The 15,281-nt window shown below is 42.1% G+C and overlaps 5 protein-coding genes across 5 annotated transcripts; 3 read left to right on the forward strand and 2 right to left on the reverse strand.

Moving 5' to 3' along the window:
- Positions 1-492: 492 nt before the first annotated feature.
- Positions 493-1,527, forward strand: EAF01_009945 (uncharacterized protein; the record flags this gene model as incomplete). The annotated part of the gene is made up of 2 exons (XM_038918201.1): positions 493-826; positions 878-1,527. The coding sequence occupies 2 exons, from the start codon at positions 493-495 to the stop codon at positions 1,525-1,527; spliced, it is 984 nt and encodes a 327-aa protein (XP_038766171.1).
- A 1,993-nt stretch (positions 1,528-3,520) lies between these two features.
- Positions 3,521-5,064, reverse strand: EAF01_009946 (uncharacterized protein; the record flags this gene model as incomplete). The annotated part of the gene is made up of 2 exons (XM_038918202.1): positions 3,521-4,472; positions 4,523-5,064. 2 exons carry the CDS (start codon positions 5,062-5,064, stop codon positions 3,521-3,523), a joined length of 1,494 nt encoding a protein of 497 aa, XP_038766172.1.
- Positions 5,065-5,496: 432 nt separating this feature from the next.
- EAF01_009947 (uncharacterized protein) lies at positions 5,497-6,125 on the forward strand (the record flags this gene model as incomplete). Its single annotated transcript, XM_038918203.1, has 2 exons — positions 5,497-5,799; positions 6,021-6,125. 2 exons carry the CDS (start codon positions 5,497-5,499, stop codon positions 6,123-6,125), a joined length of 408 nt encoding a protein of 135 aa, XP_038766173.1.
- A 1,525-nt stretch (positions 6,126-7,650) lies between these two features.
- On the forward strand, positions 7,651-9,165 carry EAF01_009948 (uncharacterized protein; the record flags this gene model as incomplete). Its single annotated transcript, XM_038918204.1, has 6 exons — positions 7,651-7,760; positions 7,849-7,912; positions 7,973-8,187; positions 8,244-8,570; positions 8,622-9,014; positions 9,084-9,165. The coding sequence occupies 6 exons, from the start codon at positions 7,651-7,653 to the stop codon at positions 9,163-9,165; spliced, it is 1,191 nt and encodes a 396-aa protein (XP_038766174.1).
- A 4,767-nt stretch (positions 9,166-13,932) lies between these two features.
- On the reverse strand, positions 13,933-14,757 carry EAF01_009949 (uncharacterized protein; the record flags this gene model as incomplete). Its single annotated transcript, XM_038918205.1, has 1 exon — positions 13,933-14,757. The coding sequence occupies one exon, from the start codon at positions 14,755-14,757 to the stop codon at positions 13,933-13,935; it is 825 nt and encodes a 274-aa protein (XP_038766175.1).
- Positions 14,758-15,281: the final 524 nt, after the last annotated feature.

Raw genomic sequence — 15,281 nt, forward strand, 5'->3', positions numbered from 1 at the left:
TCGAGATCTTATTAGCTTCGGTCATTTTGCTTCGTTTCGAGCATCTCCGTGAAGAACGTTACCAATGAGGAGAGATCTCATCGTGTAATCTAGACCTCTTGGCTCGATTTGGTACAAACATGTTCGTTCATTGATGGGAAAGACAGGAGGGGTGAAAACATGCACGGCATCAAGGGTAAAGGAACTATTGTTCCTGCAATGAAAATCCTCCAAGCGGAAACATGATTCCTTGTGCAGGGGATAATGCAATTAGATATATACCCAAGGTAGGACGAAGTACTCTTTTTTTTTGCTATTTCTATCGTTATTCGAACCCGGTGACTTTGGTTCTTCATTGTTCTATTCATTCATTTTCTGTTGTTTGTATAGGTCACATTCGTTCTTTTCTATTTTTGTTTACTACCTACTTCAGTTGCTATCTTTCACTCTATTACCTTCCTTTAAGTATAAACCTCGAAAAATCGAACTCTCACATCAAAGTCTCTGATCAATATGAAGACTACATCAAGCCTTCTTTTGGCCACTTTGGCAGCCTCTGTTTCTGCGGTCCCATTCAATCACGCATATGGCAAGTCTAACGGGGAAAATGTAAGACCAACATGGTCTCCTCCAAGCGCTTCATCAGCTGCCGCTCCGGAAAGCACTGCTTCGTCCAGAAGTGCCTCTACTGTTGCCGCTACTTCTGTGGCCTCAAGCATCGTTGCTGATTCAAGTACCGTCGCTGCTTCTCGCGCTGTCGTACTTGCCGCATCAGCTGCATCTCCAACAGTTTATATGTGTGGTGATTCTACAATGGCTCTCGGTGGAGGTGGAACTGGAACTCAGGGTAGATATAACTCACTAAGATTCTATATAGTGATATAGCTAATGACTACAGGTTGGGGTGTATATCTCCCATATTCCCTCACCATCCCCGTCGTCAATGATGCCAAAGCCGGTCGCTCAGCCCGTTCCTACACCGATGAAAATCGCTTCGGTGCCATCATTGATACCATAAAGTCCGGCGACATCGTCATCATTGAGTTCGGACACAATGACGGAGGATCCCTTACCCCCACCGATAACCTCCGCTCTGATTGCGTTGGAGCCGGTAACGAAACCTGCACCACAGACGCTGGTGTAGTAGTTCAAACATACCCCACCTATCTCACTAATGCTACTGAACTCATGACTGCGAAAGGAGCCCATGTCATCATCTCCTCTCCCACTCCAGATAACACATGCGAGACAGGTACATGCTCATACACATCCCCTCGTTTCACAGGATACAGCGAGACTGCTGTCGAAAACATTGGAAGCATGGCTAGCTTCATTGATCACGGTACATATCTTGCTAATCAATATGCTGTCCTTGGTGCTGCAACTGTTGATACCTACTATCCAAATGACCACACTCATACTTCTCCTATTGCCGCCGACTTGGTTGCAGGTGTATTTGTTAAAGGTGTTTTGTGTGCGGGTTCTTCTAACCCCCTATACTCTTATATTAAGAATAGCACTGATAGTGTTGTCGGCACCTGTATTTAAGAGAAAATGCTCGAGTATGCTGTTGAGAAAATGACATTCGTAGGAGGATAAAACACTTTACATGTATATATTTAGCTGGAATAAATGTAGATATATCAATAATACAATGGCGGCAATAAGAATGCACGTTCGAATAGCACAATCAATATCAATTATGGCAAAGTCTGATATCAACGCAGATCTGCATTGAGAAAAAATTAATCTATAAACTGCAAGTAGCAATTGCCTAAAATGCGTAGTAAACATATACTTCTTACCCCAAACATCATGCTGAAGCCATACACGCTATGAATCCCTTTGAAGTTCTGTAACTTACTTACATTAGCAGCAAGAGGTAGTAGGTAACCTCATCCTGCTCCTCCTCATCATCTTCAATAGCAATGAAAAGCACACATGAAACCACCACAGAACAGATCTTTGAGACAGACTCAATACAAAGCAAAATTCCCAATTCCCTTTCTGATCTCTTTTTTCACAAGGCCCTCGACTTTTTGGATCCTTATTCAACTGACTCTTGAGTCCTGAAATCCACCCCATCATACATCATAGGTAACCAGCTCAATCTAAGATTACAAACATGTTCTTCAAAATAATACAACTTTTCTATATATCCCACAAGTCTTAGGTTACACCACTCAAAGTCTATTAAAAATGACGACATTCATCATCTTTCATCTAGTAGGCTGAGATTCGAAAGTCTTAGGACATTGATTTCAAGAAATATGTTCAAGAACTAAGATATTAATTCTTTTTCGATCTCAAATTTCTTGAAAAAGAAATATCCTTCTTAATTACAGTATCTGTGTTTAAGTGCTCTTAAAGAGTGAAGTAAGTCTAGCAATTCCAAAGTTCTACTTCCAACGAATTTCTCAAATCGTCTCATCCGTATGATGAGTTAAGTAACATCTTAAGATTCAATGCTTCTACATAATGCGCTCTTTGTCAATGATTCAAAGCACCATGTACGAAAGAAATTTATATTTCTTTCGTAGGGCAGACTATCAAATGCTGGTTTATCATCATATAAACAGTGAAGTAAGGTGATTCGCGCAGACTTTAATGAACGAAAGTAGCTAAATTGAGACTTATTGCATAAGAGCTCAATGCTTTTGCATAATAGATGCAACTATGATGATCCAAGCATCAAATCCCAACGCTCTGATAAAAACAAAAGCGACCTGATGATTCTCCAAGAATCGCAATTCGAGCTTCACCAATTTAGATTCTGCAATGACTTATTTGATTGCGTGTCAGAAGAAATCTGTACCAGTTCTGCACCGCTCATTACCGCGCGCACCCTTTCTCTCTCCCGACATATCCACGACCTTGCGACCTATTCTTCTGTACGAATCGTCGAAATGCCCAATAATATGGCACCAACCATAGATAAAATGAGCGCATATGGTACGTCTGATACTTAATGACAACTTGAGCCACATGAAAATATCTAACAATCTTGGAACAGGACTGTTTCACCGGAACTCACTATTACACTCGCGTAGTGGACCTACAGTGATCGGCGTCACTAGACAGTGGAATTCCTGCGAGGGGATGTTTGGGTAGCATCTGATGTTACCTAGGTATCCTGCAACATCTTAAGAAAGATCAAAGGGTATGTCAGAAATCGGGAAATCCATAGCATACTTTCGTCTTCGCAGACCGCAGATAGTCGTACCGCCTCGATAACAACATTCGAAGCAGCACTTACTGCCGCAACATCGGTGTGGACAACGATGGAGATATAGGAGAAGATCTGCCATGGATGACTAAAATAGTATCGATTAGGCACCATAGACATAAACCAAGAGGCAGGAAATATTGAAGCACAAACGCGCATTCTTCAATGAGGATATAGAGAATCAGGGAGCTTGCATCGATAGATTCTATGAGTGATAAGATAGAAATCGCAAGCAAGGGAAGAAGACATGCAGTCACCAAGAATTTCAGCGTTTCAGCACAAACGACAATCATGTGTGCTAGATATTCATTTAATCTAATTTTTGGCAGGTCCCTCACGGAAATGACCCGCAATCAAGAAAGCCATTTCTAGTGCTTGTTTCTCGTTCAGTCTTGGATCGCAGAAGCTGGTGTAGTTCAACGATAAATCTTCCTCGGCAAGCTCCTGGCTACCGCCAGTACACTCTGTCACAGCATCACCAGTTAATTCAAGGTGAACACCTCCAAGGTAGCTTCCTTCCTCTTGATGGACTGCCAAAGTCTCTTGGAGTTCGGAGAAGATGTCTGTGAATTGCCTCGTTTTGATGCCGGTCGAAGTGGATCTTGTGTTTCCGTGCATTGGATCGCATTGCCAGACGACACTACGGGCATATTCGCTATCTTCGACTGTTCGGATATGTTTGGGAAGAAGTGTGCGAACTTTTGATGCTCCGTAACGAGTGATGAGTGTTATTTTGCCAACTTCTACTGTTGGGTTGAGTTTTCGAAGAAGTTCCAAAAGATCCGAGGAAGAAGTTGTAGGGCCTACTTTGACACCGATAGGATTGGCTATACCACGAAAGTACTCAATATGTGCCCCGTCCACTTGTCTAGTCCGGTCACCAATCCAAAGAAAGTGTGCTGATGTATTGAAGTATGCCTTTCCATCCTTAGTAGGATCGACATTCTTTTCGGCGTTTGCACCGGCTTGTAAGTTTTGAGATGGGTCTTTGAGAAGTCGAGTGAGGCTCTGTTCATATTCAAGAAGAAGACCTTCGTGACTGGTATAGAGCTCAACTCCTCGAAGCTGATCAGCTGTATCTGCACCAATGGTACGCATGAAACGTAAACTCTCACTGATGGAGTCTACAATTTTCGAGTATTGCTCTTGCAAACCGGGGTCTCGAACGTGACCAAGACCCCAGTTCATTGGGCTATGCAGGTCTGCGATGCCAGATGAAAGAGATGCTCGAATGAAGTTGAGAGTAGCTGCGGAGTGAAAGTATGCACTGCTGCGAGTCAGTCAAGTATCGTGATAGCCCCACAGGTATTTGCTTACCTCACAAGTCTTTGTGGATCTAAGTTTCTCTCATCAATTTCGTAACCATTCAAGATGTCTCCTCTGAAAGACGGAGTCTCCTTGCCATCTACCATCTCTGTAGGGCTTGATCTCGGCTTCGCATATTGCCCAGCCATTCTAGCAATTCTGACTACCTTCTTGTTGGCTCCCCAGACAAGAACCAAACTCATTTGAAGTAAGAGCTTGATCTTTGATTCGATAGCGTTCTCCTCGCAGTAGTCGAATAGTTCAGCACAATCACCCCCTTGAAGTAGAAATGCTTTGCCAAGAGCTACATCGCGTAAACTTGCTTTGAGCTGAATGATTTCCGTGGGAGTAACAATGGGAGGAAGGCGTTGAAGTTTCGACAATGATTTCTCTACATTCTTGCGATCTTCATATATTGCATCTTGTTTGATCGGTCTTGTAGTCCAAGAACTTGGTGACCATGGCTCAACCTGGTGATGTGAGTCAATGGGCTTGGTCATTTGCGCTCCATCGTAACCAATTCCCAATTCTGCTCCAGGACCAAAGGTTGGCATTTTGAAGGACACGGGTCCTATGATGATATTCCTAGATTTCAGATTATGAAGCTACTCCGAGCTGCAATGCAACAACCAGTTAAATTCGAATAACAAAAAAAGAAAGTTGGAGAAATAATGTGATTGTTTTGCAGAGGAGGGGGCCAAATGATAAAAATTAAACTGTGTGGCTTTATTTCACTTGGCCCGAGCTTGTGGTTGGGTTTCCCCTCAGCCCCTCAGAGGATTGTTAGGCTATATCAGGCTACCGTCGGGGAACAAGTTTTCCGTTATAAGCCTGTCAGCCAGTATCAGCCCTACAGGTGTGGGATTTAGAGCCCCAATCCTAAATTGTGCTTGGATCCTTTTAGACGTCACTCTGACAGTCTTGTCTTCCTTGTGCAAAGCTCAAACAACAATTAACATTCACCTGCAAATCTTTTTGTTGTCAAAATGTCCGAATCCCAACCCCCTACATTAGTTGAAGGTGCAACCACAGGCGATGTAGATGATGAGATCCCTCAAAAGGCCAAGTCGGCAGAAGATCGCAAAGCTGCTGCTGCTCTCTCCTCTCTCGATGCCCCTCGCGAAGATGATTCGACCGCGACGAGAGAGGTAGATCAAGAGGCTGTGAGAAAAGCTATGGAAAGGTTGGCAGGTACCGGCGCCACGAATGGAAAGGTTGCAAAGAAGGGAGATGAGAAAAAGGTTGTGAAGAAGACAGTGAAGGTTGAAGCGGCCGATGTTAATTTATTGGTATGTTAATTCCAATATACAGAGCTCAGTTATTAAGCATTCAAATCCTCTTTATCCAAGATAAGGTCTTTGTTCTTAGCCACCATAATTCTCAAAGTACTGCGGTCTGGTTTGCTTTTACCGATCACGCTCTGCCTCTCCTATCCCGTCTTCAATACTGCTTCATAGCTATAATTTGATGCTTGATCCTAGTGCTCGGAGCTAACAAAATTCTATTACAGGTTGAGGAACTCGAATTGACAAAGATCAAGGCCACAGACTTACTGAAGGCTTATGACGGTGATGCCACGGCAGCCTTGAGGGCATACATCACCCCTGTGGCATAATACAATTAAATGAAGGAATGAAAAAATGGGTATTGATGAATTGAGCATGGCGTTAGGGTTCAATGTGCTAGATGGCTGCCAGTGAGCCTCCCAAATATTTCATCTCAAGGTCATAGAGTCTATTCAAGAATCTGACCCCCAAACTGTGGCATGCCAAACGTTTCTTAATGATTTTAACGTGTTTCCTTATAACTACCTATGCAAATTTGATGAATGTAGGAGCAATCCGGACGCCAGTCTCGGATCATCGGTATCCCGTACTTTGGTCGGCGATCCAGAGCAGCGCTACTGTATCGTAGTCATGTAGTGCCAGAGAGTACAAACTTTACCAGCTCCCCAGATTTTGATCGTTGTCAAACTCTGCCTTCCGCTCAATCGGATCCTCTTGTGTCTCGTAGATCGCTGCAATGCGAGCCCAGAGGCTTACTTGGTGATGTAAAAAGAATCCATCTCAAGGTATGTGACGTTGGTGCATCTAGATAGTATGCCCTTGCCTTGCAGAATCGCTCTTGCTAAAGATGACAACAATGTCTTGTGTGTCAGCAACGACTCTCGCTACAATAACCAAAGAAATCACTTATTGCGGGTAGTTGCATGTTCTTCTTACACAACTACTGCAACATTGCAGAACTGGTCTTGATATGTTTCACGGCTGTGCCAAGCTTCAACGTATGATTCATGGATAGCAACCTTGCCAAATATGCAATTTCCCGTTCGATGGTTAAGAGCTAGATTCTGTGAAATCGAAAAGGGATTGATTTGCATCTCAATTTGTGGCGCCAATCCTAGAAAAAATCGTTGAACCGGTCAGCGATGGTATGGTAACTTTCCGGAGAACTCTAAGAACTCCAAGAACGGGAGGGGTAGCTTAAACTGGAGAGTAGGGCTGCATAACAACATCATTAAGATTGACTCTGTTGCTCAACGTTGAAGTGAGATGGCAGGTTGCAGCTTTAGGTCTCGAGTCCGAGATTGTATGTGCTTGCTTGCTTGATTGCTTGCTTGCCAATCCCAAGAGCCAAGCGCTGAAGATTCGATATATCAAAAAGTAGGACAAGATCGGATAAGGTTGTGAGACCCCAAATTTCATCTTGTGGGTTTTAGAACCTTCTTCTTCAGATGACATTTGTCTCTTCTAAAAACCCTTCATTCTCTATTTCTCCTCTTGTCTCTTCTGAATGTTGGTGTTTCCCCTTCCCTCAGCCGACTTCATGAAGAGCCGGAGTGTCAAATTTAAAGTTGGTACTAGCGTCAATTTTGGGACAGGAGGAAGAGAGGTATTCACCAAGAGGGGATCAATTTACATATTCACCTTCGCATTCACATTCACATTCAATTGATTAACTTTTAACTTCAAATTCTTTCCACTTCCATCTCCGAGCTGTGACCTTTCCATTAGAGAAGTTTTCTTTTTGAAAACCTCTTTCTATCAAAAACAACAACCAACCTTTTTTTTCAGTCCAGTGTATAACACCATAACAATTAATCACAAAAAGATAGAAGTTATCAGGACTTGAGAGTCAAGATGGCTCCTCTGATCTTCCCTCGTGGGGATGTTTCTCCATCCAATTCTGAGCTCCTCCATAATACCATTGGTTTTGTGATTCCTTCTTTCATCTTGTTCGGTTTCCGCATGTAAGTACTATTTCTTACCCTTCTCGAAGCAGGCTCAGAGAGTGTATCCTTTATGTAATGGTTCGACTGATGTGGTTGTTTATTATAGTCTCAATGCTACCTGGGTCATGGCTAAGATGCGATTTGAAGATTGGCTCATGTGTGTCACAATGGTAAGTGATATTAATTATTCATATACTGCGCTTTATGAAGACTATCTAACACTTGTGCAGTGCTTCTACACAGTACTCTTGATCTTGATCAATGTTTCCGCTCGTTATGAGACCAATTTGTTCCCCCCAGAGCAGCTGGCTTCAATTATGGCTGATCCTGACGACGTGGCTTCGCGCATTTATGGCTCTATTATTGTCATTCCCCTTGAACAATGTATGCTTGCTTCTACCTGGTGCGTCAAGATCTGCATTTGGCTCTTCTTGTGGCGTCTTTGGTAAGTCCTTCATTTGTTCTATCTTCAGCACACCTTTAAAGCTAACTCTCTCCAAGTCGCAACCTCCCAAGTTTGCAAATGGCACTCAAGATCCTCATGGGTTACATCGCTGTTGGCTACGTTGTAATCATGTTTGTATACTACGTTGGTGTCTGTCGTCCATTTAAACAATACTGGGCAGTTCCGGTTCAAAATGAACAATGTGCGACATACCAGCATTATTCCATCGTCCAAATGGCTTTCAATATCAGTTCTGATTTTGGTTTGATCCTTATTCCACTCTGGATGTTTTATATTGCACGTCTTCCACCTATGCGCAAAGCTATCTTGATGGGAGTCTTCTCTCTCGCTGTCTTCACAATTCTTGCAGCCATCTTGAACAAGTAAGTCATTCCCAAATTTCAGGTCTTGATTGATACTAACCATCTCATTAGGTATTACAATTTCTCTAGCCCTATGACAACAACTTATCAACTTTGGTACATTCGCGAATCTTCAGTTGCTATCTGGGTTGGGAATCTCATTTGCTGCTGGCAAATTGTTCAAAAGATCTTCAAGGCTCGCTCTTTCGATAACCAAAAGGCAGAGATCGAGATGCACCCAGAGATGATCGCTCGCATGCAACATCCTTCAAATTACACCGAAAATGGCAGCCCAAAGCCAAAAGACTGGATGGATCAACTCATTGCTCGTCGCAAGGCACTTGGGGAATTACTCTCTGTTGCTACCCGTTCACGTTTTACCACTCGTGCTACTGGCCGCTCTGGAGCACCTTTAAACTCTTCCAGCGAACAAACTGCTCTTGCTAATTCTCGTGGCGATCTTGTGTACGTACTCATCTTCTTATTCGTTTTTGCATTTCCACTCCTCTGATCAATGCTAACTCAAATCCTCAGCTCTATGATGACAATGGAAAAGGGTGATGAGGAGGCTATTTCGCCCACTCTAGCCTACAGAGAGAACGAAAAAATTGCTTAAGCAATCTTCTCATTCTTACTTACGTCACTCTATAACTCGACTAGAACTTTTTCGAACTGGGCTATGATAGGACTGACCGCTTGGTAACACGCTATGATGTTTGATGATTTTACGGGTTCTGACGAAAGATGATACGATACACGGTGATGATTAGAAGAGGAGTTAGATACGGATGGTGGTTCAATTGCTTTACTTTTATAGTTGATGTTCTTGAATCACCTGTTTTCTCTAGAAGGACGTTTCATTGACCCTCCTGTACTTTGTAACTTTAGTTTACGAGTTTCGCGAATGCTCAATTATGGTGGTATTCCCATGTGTAATATAGTATTCTAGAAACTCTCTATACTCCCATCTATACAACTTGCTGTGATTTGATGAACGCTAGAATTGAGGATTGTAGCGGAAATCCCCTTGCTAGGGATAGCTGCACACACAGGGTATAATGCGGAGGCTAGATGATCCAGATCTCCGGTACTGATGACTGCGCATGTGGGTTATGCTGCTTATGCATCTGCGGGATTCGATAATCTACGTAAGGCTGAGACGCGGGGTAGCGTGCCAAGAATGATTTACGGAGGTCAAGATGGGTATCTATTTCGTCGTGTATACAGACTATCTTCTTCAAACCCGTCGGGTCTATACATGAGCGAACAATGTGGCTACAGCTCCTTCAAGAATTTTTTACATGGCATTCAGCCGAGTTGATACCGAAGCTCATCTTGTATGGTATAGACTCAAATTCCTCGGAAATTAGATCTAAATGAGCACGGAAAAAGCTCGCACAGTCCAAGATAGCACATCTAAATTGATAAGCACGGAGTGAATACAAATTTTGAAAGTCCTAAACACCTTTGAAGCTTGCGTCTAACACTCTTGCATCTGAGAATCTACTCTTTCATCCTATCCAACTCCCTTCCGTCTCTTTAAATAGCCAGAACACTCGCAAATCTGTATCCAGGCATGCGGATGAGAGCTGCTGATTTTACGGCTGCGGGATCGGGGTTTGTATGTGCTGCTCTTCGGTTATAAGACGATTTATACTAGACTTCTTGGCAGATGAGTAGGAGTCTTGGAAGATGTATGGACTTGTGTTTCTTTCTTGTGCGCAGTATGAGTAGCAATTGGGAGTGCTTCCCCGGAAATCTCATATAACCTTGCGTGGTTTGGATTTTTTGTCATTTCGAGATAGGAGCTCACGGTCAGAAATTCTGATTCTCGACAATATGTATCCTCACCTACTTCAGAAGTCAATGTACCATACATAAATTTTCCTTCTGTTAGATGATATCGATTAAAATAAAATAAAAGGATCAGGAAAGATGCGTAGCGGAGGTAAGAGCTAGGTGCAGCACGATGATGAAACTCGCTTAATTTTGTATGGAGATTCCATGCTAAATTTCGGGATTTAACATTTGCTAGCTGCTTCATGCTTACAGGCTCTTGGGTGTGATCATAATTTAGAATTTACAGAGAAGATGGCAAACTTTGTTGCGGGTTTTTGAGAGTGTTATGATTGTAATTATGATGACAAAATATGTATGATCCCCCTCTTAAGCCTTGTGTCGCTCCAAGTAATATCCACAAATTCCTGTGTATGCTATAACTAATGCTCTACCTGCACTTATCATCCGTCTCGAAAGGCATGGTCCAATTTTCGAAATCAAACCGGGCTGTTGAACCAACAGTTTTCAATTTGTAGCAGCCCCCAAAGTGTTTCCTAACAAAGCATGAGTTAGCCATCGAAACCTTACAGTATCACAGCACCAGAAAAATAATCCATACCAAAACAACCACCACCACCACCTCATCTTCGTGAAAGCATCCCACTCTTGTTTGCCCTCAGTCAGGGCGTCTCCAGTGTGTGCACTATATTTAGTCCACACAACATCCCTCTGCATGCGGTCTTTGAGCAGCGAACCACCTTGAGATGATCGCTCAACTCCGGCACTTGATCCGATTTGCACAGACCAAGCACCAGAGTTGAGTAACTCTAAGTCGTAAAAAAAGGTATAGTAGGCTTGATAGCTGAAGCTGTATTTGAAAATTAGTTTGTGCGTAGTGGAAAACTAGGGACGAAGGATGTAGGTACGATTTTCAAGAGTGGTCCGGGAAATCCAGCATAGGAGTAATGGAAATTTGTATAGTAGGCTTGATAGCTGTTGGGCATTACATAATGCGGAGATTGAAGAATGATATGTCATTCCCTGTGAACCGCGTTGATCGTCTGGATGCTGGAGATTGAATCGATGTGATTCATAGGGAATGAGATGGCGTTGAGAGGGTTTTGTGACCATAGTGTTGAGGAGTAGCGTGTTGATGGAGTCATGAAGGTTTGTATGGTAGGCTTGGTAGTTGGAGTGATATTTCGAGTTTGTCGCTCGTGAAAACAAACTTGGACCTGGTAGCGAAGGAGAAACAAGTGGTGGAGGGTGGAAGGTTTGAGGAAAGAAGAAACTTTGATGGTAAGAAACTTTGTGTATGAATTCATTCAGATATAATGTGAACTTGACTTTTGGTTTCCTTTCACTTGTAATGTGTGCTCGTTGCAATATAGTGTTCCTTAGTCTGCCTACCTATATATGGTCAAAACAAGGCTAGCTCGGCCTTCGGGCTCGGAGAGACTTCTAAATCCCGAAATCAAGATTTTCAATCTAATAAGATCGGATAAAAAGTACTATCAAGTCCTTGGTTGAGAGAAAGTGAATTATGAGGAGATGTGTTCTTGTGATGTTGAAATATGAGACATCTCAATGTATATCTGGTATTTATATCTTCAGCTTTCTTTTTATTAGTTGCCAGAATAGTTGATGAACATCTCATTTCAAAGCAGAACCTTTATATCTAGGAAGCCATTCTAAGTTGAATGTTCTACAAGAGTCTATCAGTAGAACTTATAGATTCACAATAAATAATCAGAAAGTTTGCCTATAAATTTGTCTGGTTCTTGAACACTTTTAACCAATAGAACTTGAGAATTAGGCCCCCAACATAATCTTTATCATTCATCCCTCACCTCAGAGTAACGATTAGGACAAAGGGGTTTAGTGCTGGTGATTTCTGACGTGTAGACCCCTCTGTCACTCCAAGACAGTCAAGTTATCGAGACAATTGTATGATATATTATGCTTACCCAGTGACCTCCAATTTATCCACATAAATATCAAACTTTATAGCCAACAAAAGTGAGATGGAATGAATTTCAGACCATCCCAAAAGATCTACCCAAGAAGTGAAGTTCATAAGCAGATGAAGAACTCAACTCAAGATGCAGAAACAACAGCATAAATCCCCCCTTCAACAAAACCATCCTCAAAGTGGGGCAACACCCAGAATAGTACTGACCAGACCAAGGGCTATATAGATGCAGAATATTAAGAATCTCCTAATAGTAGGCTTGATAGCTGGTTAAATCGAACTATCACACCTACTATCTTATTTTTGTTGATTATAATTTTTGGATTAGTCTTGTATCATTTTTGGTCCTTGCATAGATACGATGTCCAGAAGATTGGTATTGGTTTTTGAGGAATTGTGTGATTCTTTTGTGGGTATTCTGGGGACATAGGATTCAGTTTGCTAATCTTTTGATATGTGAAATATCTGATTCTCATTATGCTAGGAATAATTACTTTGTCAGTAATATTCACTTCAGAAAACAACCACCTATACCTAAGTATCACAACATATAGAGATAAAGGGTTGCTAACCAGGCAGGTTCAAGTGCCCACTGTGATATGAATCTCTGCTCAATGATCTGTGAACTTCAGTAGTCCAAGAAGCATAGCACGGAATCATAAAATGCATGTCATCATCCAGAAAGTATTTCCAAGACTGATAAGCTTTCGCTAGAAAATGCTTGTCTTTATCATCCTTCACGTTTTATACAAACTAACTACATTTCATTTTCTCGAATAGTCATCAAGAGCGCCTGTAGCAGGTATAATGTGTGTCAACTGTTGTATTCGCTATGATTGATGAGTTGGGATGTTATCAGAAAGATCCGGGTTTTGATGTTGGGTGAGGCTAATCTTGATGCTATTTGAAATATCCCATGCTATCGAAATTTCATACTTCCTTTAAAACAGATCCACGTCCATTTTGAACCTCTTCCACAGCTTCACTGAGCACGTCACTTATTTCCGTAGTCGTGGATACTTGTGCCACAACAAGCCTTGAAATGAGTTCAAGTTATTCCCTGCCACTGCTTTACAATTCTATTATAGCTAGAAGCAGGATTAAAAGACATGTGCGTATATCTATTTGACGACGTAGCACCGAGGCTTTTTAGACGAACGAAGCGATGCCATCATCTCAATACACTCCAATCTGATCACATATAGCCAGCACATGCACGCTTTTGCATTCAGGTGGTTTTCAAAGTCTCATTTTTGGATCAATTCATGTAACATCAAGAGAGCACAGTATACGACAGCGGACAATCCCTGATCTCGAATGCTGACAATGAAAACTTATGATACAGAGGTATAACTCCTCTGTATATAGCTCATGGTGAGAACGTAAAAGAGGGGCACCAGCAGGTCTCATACTTCAACGATCAATGACCTATTACTTATAAATTGGATAACCAAAGTATGTTTTGATACCGTTCAAGTCTATCTTTATCTTGAATTTACATCTTGAGTCATATTCATGACCCTTCCCGACAAAGATAATTCGTTTGTTTTCGCGAAAGAGGTATCCATTGACTGAAAATCACTGACAAATATTCCTCGGTACAAGACATCCTTCCGCTAGCACATCTAAGCCCTAGAAATAGAATGGGGGAAGATCAAATGAACATCTGAGCTCGTTGAAATCTTTGCAATGATTGTGGTAACTAGCAGCTGGCCGTCTGACTTGATCCCCTATCCACTTTGTCCTCTCCTCCATAGTCATATTCTCAAGAGCCTCCACCCATATAACATCATTTGTCCTACACTTCCAAGACGTGCCTTTACCTTTCTTCACAGCTGAAAAAGGCATGCCAAGGTAGTTGTAGTCATAAGCATGTAGTAGAGCCCAATCCCTCTTATCTAATCTTGCGTACACAACTTCCCACCACCATGGATTCCACTTATCCCTTCTGACTCTACGGAAGCCCACGAAGACGCCTAATAATACGCCCTGTAGCTTTTCATTCTGATGAGGGCCCGCCACATTTCGTGTGCCCGGAAACCGATACTTGGCGTCTAGAGATCTGTGTGTGGGGATAAACCAACCTTGATGTTGGGGATTCATCCCTATGTTGTATATAGGAAAAGGACCATTGGTTTGACGGACTCGCTGTCTGCCGCCCCAATCTATTGCATCATTATGAATGGTACTGTTATTATCTTCCTGAAAAGAGGGCAGAACATTAGGCTTTTGCTTCACTGCGTCAACATAGTCTTGCCACTTCTGTGGGTATGGATAAAATTCGAAATATCCCACTTCCGTTCGTGGTTCACGACCTTCTCTTTGCCATTGTTTAGACATCCACCTCCATTGAGGGTTTGCGTTGAATCTACGGTCCCAATGAGGGCCCCATATAACCATGCGTTCAAGGCCTAGCTGCTTTTTTCTCTCTTCGTAGGGTTTCATTGGGTTTACCATTATGAACGATTTATTTCAAACTTTGATCGGGATACGGATCTTTTCAGCTCGCAGTTCGCTCATGAGTAGCGATTCTACAGATATGGTCCTGAGAACAAAGCACTTTGCAATGATAAACGAATTTTAAGGGAAGATTGTACGCTTTGGGAATCGCTCAACTGTAAGCGATTCTGAGAAAGATTGTACTAGCATGGCATATAATTTAGCAATACAAGTAATGATGTCAGACAAGTGAAGCATAAATGATGTTGAAAGCATTGGTGAAATGGATGGCTGAATGTAAATGATAATTAGACATGCAAGTGAACTTGGATCAAGAAGATAACTGCACTTGCGAAGTAATCTCGAACATCTAGAATTTGTGTCAGTACTGCTATATTCTCTGACTTTACTATTTTATATAGGCTGTAGTGATGTGTTGAGATTGTATATGGTTTGGTTTGGTCCAACAGGGTAAATTGCTTATTATGTAATCATTATACAAGTAATATAGTTTATCAGTGGGTCGGTTATACTAATAAATC

The sequence above is a fragment of the Botrytis porri genome (genome assembly GCF_014898465.1).
Source record: "Botrytis porri strain MUCL 3234 chromosome Unknown BPOR_015, whole genome shotgun sequence".
In the NCBI taxonomy this organism is placed as follows: domain Eukaryota; kingdom Fungi; phylum Ascomycota; class Leotiomycetes; order Helotiales; family Sclerotiniaceae; genus Botrytis; species Botrytis porri.